This window comes from Lontra canadensis, unplaced genomic scaffold (genome assembly GCF_010015895.1).
Source record: "Lontra canadensis isolate GAN:19392208 unplaced genomic scaffold, GSC_riverotter_1.0 scaffold13, whole genome shotgun sequence".
NCBI classification, from domain to species: Eukaryota; Metazoa; Chordata; class Mammalia; order Carnivora; family Mustelidae; genus Lontra; species Lontra canadensis.
The window spans coordinates 24,444,846-24,452,824 of NW_022631007.1; the positions used below are offsets into that span (position 1 = coordinate 24,444,846).

A 7,979-nucleotide genomic window follows, 5' to 3' on the forward strand; every position below is an offset into this window, starting at 1 on the left:
ATCATCAGTTAATCATCATTGCCATAGATGGTTTTCCCTTGACCTCTAAAAGAACAAAACTTTAACGAATACATACTTTTTGCCTAGATATTTACACTCAGTCATGGGATTTGAAATGTGCCATTGTAGAGTGCAGCAGTAGTTTAAACTATTATGTAGGGTTTTTTTTTTTAAAGATTTTATTTATTTATTTGACACAGAGAGAGAGAGATCACAAGTAGGCAGGGAGGCAGAGAGAGAGAGTAGGAAGCAGGCCCCCTGCTGAGCAGAGAGCCCGATGTGGGGCTCAATCCCACGACCCTGAGATCATGACCTGAGCCAAAGGCAGAGGCTTAACCCACTGAGCCACCCAGGCACCCCTAATATGTAGTTTTTAATGGTATGTATATACCATGATATATTTTCTACTGTTGATGAATATTTAAATTGTTTTCAGTTTGGGGCTAACATGAATGATGCCATCATAAATACTCTTTTGTGTATCTTTAGCAGTACATATGTGTGAGTACATTTATATTAAGTGTATATCCAGGTATGCATTTCCTGGGGCAGAGTATGGGGCATTTGTTAATATCCTTTAAATACTTTACTGGATATTGTCTTATTTAGTATTGAGTTTTAATCATTCTTTATATTATGAATACAAATCCTTTAGAAGGTACACATAAGTATTTTCTTCAATAAGTGCCTTTCATTTCAGAACCAACAAACAACTCTTCATATCCTTAACAGTATCTTTCCAATATCAGACATATTAATTTAGGTGGAGTCAATTTTACTACCTTTTTTATTTTTTATTGTTTCATCCAAAAAATCCTGGCCTAACTTAATGTTACAAAGATCCTCTCATATATTTTCTTGTAGAAGTTTTACTGTGTAAGTTTTAACTTTAGATATGTGCTTTCAAGAAATTTGCCATCTCAAGTAAATTGTTGGAATTATTGGACTAGAGTTATTTATACTTTTTAAAAAATTTTTGTTTAGTATTCCTCCTATTTATTTATTTGAGAGAAAAAGAATAAGAGCATGCAAGCAGGGGTGGGGAGACAGGAGCAGGGGAAAAGACAGAGAATATCAAGCAGGCTCCATGTACAGCATGGAACCTGATACAAGACTCAATGCCACGACCCTGCAATCATGACCTGAACTGAAATCAAAAGTCACATTCTTAACTGACTGAGCCACCCAGGGATCCCCTTCCTCTTATTTTTGAAACTAGTAATTGGTGATTTTTTTTCTGTATCAATCTAGCTGAAGTTTTACATTCTTAATCTTTTAGAATATGTCAATTCAGATCCACTGATTTATCTCCTTACTTTTTCTATTTTTTATTCTACTGATACATAATTTTACTCTCATCTCTTTCTTCTTAATTATTTCGCATTTAATTTTTTTAATGGATTAAGGTAGAATCAAAGTTTTTGATGTGAGATCTTTATTTTGTCTAGTATGAGCATTTAAATTATTACTCTCCCTCTCAGCGTTACTTTAGCTGACTCATATACATTTTGGTATGCTGTGATTCGACTATCATTTGTTAAAAATATGTCTAACTCCCCTTATTTTTGGCCCGTAGTTTGTTTAGAAATGAGGGATTTAACTTTCAAATATTTAGGGCTTTCTCAATCTATTTTTATTACTGATTTATGGAGTTAATTTTCATCAGAGAATATACTCTATTTATTTTAATCATCTAAACTTACTGAATTTTTTATGGTACAACATACGGTCCATTTCGTGGACAGTTTCATTTGTACTTTGAAAGAATGTGAATTCTGTCATTGTTAGTTTGCTCTATAAAATGTCCTTTAGACCAATTCGAATGAGAATGTTCATGTCTTCTATAATTTACTGGTTTTCTACCTATTTTTAAATCAATTATTGAGAGTGATTTGAAATCTTCAAATATAAATGTAAATTTGTGTATTTCTCCTTTAAATTCCACATTCATGTTTTCTGAATAACTGTCTTTCTGTAAATACACACTTACAATTTATATATCTTCTTGAAAAATTGACTCCTTTATCATTAAAAGTTTTTCTCTTTATCGCTGGTAAGCATATGTGTTGTGAAGTCTTCGTCATATATTAACGCAACCATTCCAGTCTTCTTAGGATTATTGACTGCATGGTATATCGTTTTTCCATTCTTTTACTTACTACCTGTGTTTTTATGTTAACCTGCGTTTCTAGAAGACAGCTGCACCTCAGACCTGGTGTTCTCACTTCCCACATGTTTTCCCATGTACTCATAAATGCTCTTTGTCAGCATTATCTCAACTCTGGCATCTGTCTCTTCAACTCATCAAGGTTACTTCTCTTTGAACGCATTCCTCCTCAGGTGCATTGGTCCAAAATGTCTCTAGGCAGAAAACTCAGGTGAGCATAGGGCTCAGCTAGTTTATTTACTTTCTCTCAGACATTACAGTATTGTGTTATCTGTTGTCTGTTGTCTGAAATGGTCATTTCATATATTTTGTCATGTTTTATTATTGCTTCTGGTGGGAGAACAAGTCTTCATTCTCTTGTTTCATCAAGGCCACACATTCTAAGGAATAGGAACACAGAATAAAACTTGCCAAATAAAACACAATAAGCAAGATTTGGCACACATCTTAGGGTATGTATATAAAATATATATAATATAATTTATATATGTATTATATATAATTTTGAATATGTTTATAGTCAGTATCATAAATGCTATAATTCATAAGGGTTAAAAAAACAAAGAAAATCTTAAAGTTATAAAAAAGACAACAGAAGCTATGAAAATGAACAGAAGTCTTTGAAAAATAAACAGAACTTCTAGAAATTAAACTGAAAATATAAAACAAGAAAAACATATGAGTGAAACAGAATTAGATTGAGATGGAAGAGAATTGATAAGTTATTAGATAGATTCAAATAAGTTATATAACCAGTAATTAAATCAAATATATTGCCATCAAAAATGTTTGGGAATATCAAAGAAGAATTGAAATTTTGGAAGCATGGCTCTAATATATTCTTAATCACAATTCCAGTAGTAGATAAAGTGGAAAGAGGAAAATAAAAATATTCATTAAGCAAAACACAGTGTAAAATAATAGATGTATAAAATCAATCCTTTTACATGTAGTAAAAGGGCAGAACAGAAAAAAAACAAGACCTTTAACATACCCAGTGAGAAGAAAAAGAGAGTTTACTCACAACTTCTTTAACAATTTTACCAACAGGGAGATTTGCCCTATGGTCTAAATGGCACATGCCCATATAAACACACACATTTCCCATTGTTTACTTTCCTTTGATTAAGGGTTTTTTTTATGCATGATTTTCAATTTTTATGTAATTTGATTTATCCATCCTTTCATTTATGGACTCTGTATTTTGTGACACAATTAGCAAGGACTGCCCAACTCCAAAGATATAAAGCAATAATTCAGGTTTCTTTCTGGTTGTTCTTTACTTTTTACATTTATTTATCTGTATTGAAGAGTAGTTAATATATGATATTATATAAGTTTCAAGTGTGAAACGTCTTGCTTCAACATTTATATACATTACCAAATCACTATGATGAAAGTCACCAAGATCACTATCATAAGTCTAGCTACCTACCTTTCACCAAAGGAGTTAAAACTTTTTTTTTTTACTATAATCCCTATGCTGTACATTATATTCCCAGGAATTATTTATTTTATAACTGGATGTTTGCATCTTTTAATCTTTTTCATTGTCCAACTCCCTCCACCTTCCCTTATGACAACTAGCAGTTGTTCTCTGAAACTACATGTCTGTGTGTGTGTGTGTCTGTGTGTGTGTGTGTTGTATTTAGAATCTACACATAAGTGAAATCATATGGTATTTGTCTTTTTCTGTCTGACTTATTTTACTTAGAACAATACCCTCTAGGTACATCCATGATGTCACAAATGGTAAAGTTTCATTCATTTTTATGGCTGAGTAAATATATATATATATATATGTGTGTGTGTGTATGTGTGTGTGTGTGTGTATACACACACACACACACACATTCTCATCTTTATCCATTCATCTATCCACAGACACTTAGGTTACTTCCATGTCTTGGTCATTGTAAATAATATTGAAATAAACATAGGGTTGCATATATCTATTTAGTGTTCTCGTTTTCTCCAGATAAATACCCAGAAGTAGAATTGCAGGATCATGTGGTATTTCTATTTTTAATTTTTGAGGAACCTTCATATTGCTTCCACAGTGGCTGTATCATTTTGCATTCCACCAACAGTGAACAAGGATTCCCTTTTCTCCACATCCTCACCAACACTAGTTATTTCTTATCTTTTTGATAACAACCATCTGACAGATGTGAGCCAGTGTCTCATTGTGGTTTTGATTTCCATTTCCTTGATGATTAGTGATGTTTAACATCTTTTCAAGAGTCTGTTGACTATTTGCATGTCTTCTTTGAAGAAATGTCTATTCAGACCCCCCTTTTATTGGTTTATGTTTTTTGATATTAAGTTGTGTGAGTCCTTTATATATTTTTGATATTAACCTCTTATCTTATATATGATCTGTAAATATCTTCTTCCACTCTGTAGGTTGCCTTTACAACATTTTGTTAATTGTTTCCTTTGCTATGCAGAAGCTTTTAAATTTGATGTTCCATTTGTTTTATTTTTGTTTTTGTTTCCCTTGCGGGAGGAAACAGATCCTCAAAACATTGCTTAACCTAATGTCAAAGACATTACTCCCTGTTTTCTTCTAGGAGTTTTATAGTCTCCCATCTTAGATTCAAGGCTTTAATCCATTTTGAGTTTTTTTTTTTTGTATATGGTGTAAGAAAGCCATTCAGTTATCATTCTTTCACATGTAATTGTTCAGGATTTCCCAGTACCATTTATTGAACAGACTCTCATTTTCCCATTGCATATTTTTGCCTTTTTTGTCTTAGATTAATTGACTACATAACTTGGATTTTTTTTCTAGGTTTTCTATCCTGTTCCATTGATCTATGTGTCTGCATTTTCGTGCCACCACCATACTATTTTGATTAGTAGAGCTTTATAGTATAGATTGAAATCAGGGAGTGTGATACCTACAGCTTTAGTCTTCTTTCTCAAGATAGCTTTGGCTACTTGGAGGCTTTTGTGGTTCTATACAAATTTTAGGATGATCTGTTCTAGCTCTGTGAAAAATGGGATTAATATTTTGATATTTATTGCATCAAATCTGTTGATTTCTTTGAGGAATATGGACTTTTAAACAATATTAATTCTTCCAATCCATGTGCACAATATATCTTCCCAATTATTTGTGTCATCTTCAATTTCTTTCATCACTGTTTTGTAATTTTCAGAGTATAAGTTCTTTACCTACTTGGTTAAATCTATTTCTAGGTATTTTGTTCTTTTTGATGAAATTGTAAATGGAATTATTTTCTTAACTTCCCTTTCTAATAGTCCATAGTTAGTATAGATATATGTAACAGAATTTTGCATTTTAATTTTGTATCTTGCAATTTTACCAAGTTAATTTATTATTTCAAATAGTTTGTTGTTGTTGTTGTTGTTAGTCTTTAGGATTTTCTCTACATACTTATCATGTCATCTCCAAATATTGATAGTTTTATTTTTTTCTTTTCCAATTTGAGTGCTTTTTATTTATCTTTCTTGTCTCCTTTTTATCCTTAGAACTTTGATCAACTCATAAATCCTGACATGGAACATGAGATTATTTTATTACTGTTTTCTTTTCTCTGATGACTAGCTAATACTTCAAACATAATTTATTACAAAGTTTACCTTCACTTGTAGATTACATACAATACTTTTATCATGTACTAAATATCCATTCATATTAAGCTCCATTCTACATTTTAGTTGGATTACATTAACCCAATAAATATATTTATGACAGAGTGTTGTACCATTTTAATTATTGGGCTTTTATACTATGTATGCAACTGTTGGCAGATGTTTTAAGTCCGTCTCATTGCATTTTCTTTATTTTTTTCTTTAATTTTGTAAGAGTAAAATAATATCTCGTTGTGGATTTTTTTCACATGTTTATGATTAACAGTGAAGTTGAGGAAGATTTACATTTTAAAAACAATATGTGCTCCCTCTTTTATAAAATGCAAACAAAAAACAAAACTAAGCAAATATAACCAATAAAACTCTATAAAGTGTGACATTATCAAGTGTGGTGCCTGTTTAAAACAATCAAAATTCTCAATCAGAGCTTCCAGACATGCCTCTCTCCTGGTTTCCTGGAGTTTCCTCGCAGCATGGCCCCCAAACGCCAGTCTCCTCTCCCGCCTCAAATGAAGAAACCTAGACTGCCTCCTGCCCCCAGGCCAGGGCAGACGTCAACATCTCAGCACTTGCATAAGGGAGAAAAAGAACAGCAAGAAGCAATTGAACATATTGATGAAATACAAAATGAAATAGACAGACTTAATGAACAAGCCAGTGAGGAGATTTTGAAAGTAGAACAGAAATATAACAAACTCTGCCAACCATTTTTTCAGAAGAGGTTGGAATTGATCGCCAAAATCCCCAGTTTTTGGGTAACAACATTTGTCAACCATCCAGAAGTGTCTACGTCTACACTGCTTGGGGAGGAGGATGAAGAGGCGCTGCATTATTTGACAAGAGTTGAAGTGACAGAATTTGAAGATATTAAATCAGGTTACAGAATAGATTTTTATTTTGATGAAAACCCTTACTTTGAAAATAAAGTTCTCTCCAAAGAATTTCATCTGAATGAGAGTGGTGATCCATTTTCAAAGTCCATTGAAATAAAATGGAAATCTGGAAAGGATTTGATGAAACGTTCAAGTCAAACACAGAATAAAGCCAGCAGGAAGAGACAGCATGAGGAACCAGAGAGCTTCTTCACCTGGTTTACTGACCATTTTGATGCAGGCACAGATGAGTTAGGAGAGGTCATCAAAGATGATATTTGGCCAAATCCATTACAGTACTACTTGGTTCCCGATATGGATGACGAAGAAGGGGAAGGAGAAGAAGATGATGATGATGACGATGAAGAAGAAGAAGAATTGGAAGATATTGATGAAGAAGGAGATGAGGATGAAGGTGAAGAAGATGAAGATGATGATGAGAGGGTGGAAGGAGAGGAGGATGAAGGAGAAGATGATTAATGGAACACTGATGGATTCCAACCTTCCTTTTTAAATTTTCTTCAGTCCCTGCGAGCAAGTTGCCGTCATTTTTTTTTCCTTTTTCTTTTTCTTTTCTCCTCTTGTGCTCATTCGCCCTGTTTTTTGAAGTCTCCTTTTTCTCTCCCTTTATACCATGGTTCTCAGCTTATTTTGGGGGGAAATACCTTGAGCAGAATACAGTGGGAAAAGAATCTCTACCCCTTTTTGTTCCAAATTCATTTTTGTCCCTTCCTGTCTCAACAAAAACAAAAACTTTATGGAATCAATACCACCGTGCTCTGTGGGAAAAAAGAAAAACCTTCTGCTCCCTTAGCTCTGCTGGAAGCTGGAGGGTGCTAGGCCCCTATGTAGTAGTGCATAGAATTCTAGCTTTTTTCCTCCTTTCTCTGTATATTGGGCTCAGAGATTACACTATGTCTCTATGTGAACATGGACAGTTAGCATTTACCAACATGTACCTGTCTACTTTCTCTTGTTTAAAAAAAAAGAAAAAAAAAACTTAAAAAAAAACGGGGTTATAGAAGGTCAGCAAAGGGTGGGTTTGAGATGTTTGGGGTGGGTTAAGTGGGCATTTTGACAACATGGCTTCTCCTTTGGCATGTTTAATTGTGATGTTTAACGGACATCCTTGCAGTTTAAGATGACACTTTAAAAATAAAACTCTCCTAATGATGACTTGAGCCCTGCCACTCAATGGGAGAATCAGCAGAACTTGTAGGATCTTATTTGGAATTGACATTCTCTATTGTAATTTTGTTCCTGTTTATTTTTAAATTTTCTTTTTATTTCACTGGAAAGGAAAGATGATGCTCAGTTTT

At 33.2% G+C, this 7,979-nt stretch overlaps 1 protein-coding gene across 1 annotated transcript; it reads left to right on the forward strand.

Annotated features, from left to right (window-relative positions):
• Positions 1–6,246: 6,246 nt before the first annotated feature.
• Positions 6,247–7,647, forward strand: LOC116867978 (protein SET-like). Its single transcript, XM_032857984.1, has one exon. It carries the CDS (start codon positions 6,262–6,264, stop codon positions 7,138–7,140), a length of 879 nt encoding a protein of 292 aa, XP_032713875.1. The 5' UTR covers positions 6,247–6,261; the 3' UTR covers positions 7,141–7,647.
• Positions 7,648–7,979: the final 332 nt, after the last annotated feature.

Excerpts from the sequence above, each read along its gene's own strand:
- LOC116867978 (XM_032857984.1), top strand. The coding sequence starts at position 6,262 with ATGGCCCCCAAACGCCAGTCTCCTCTCCCGCCTCAAATGAAGAAACCT.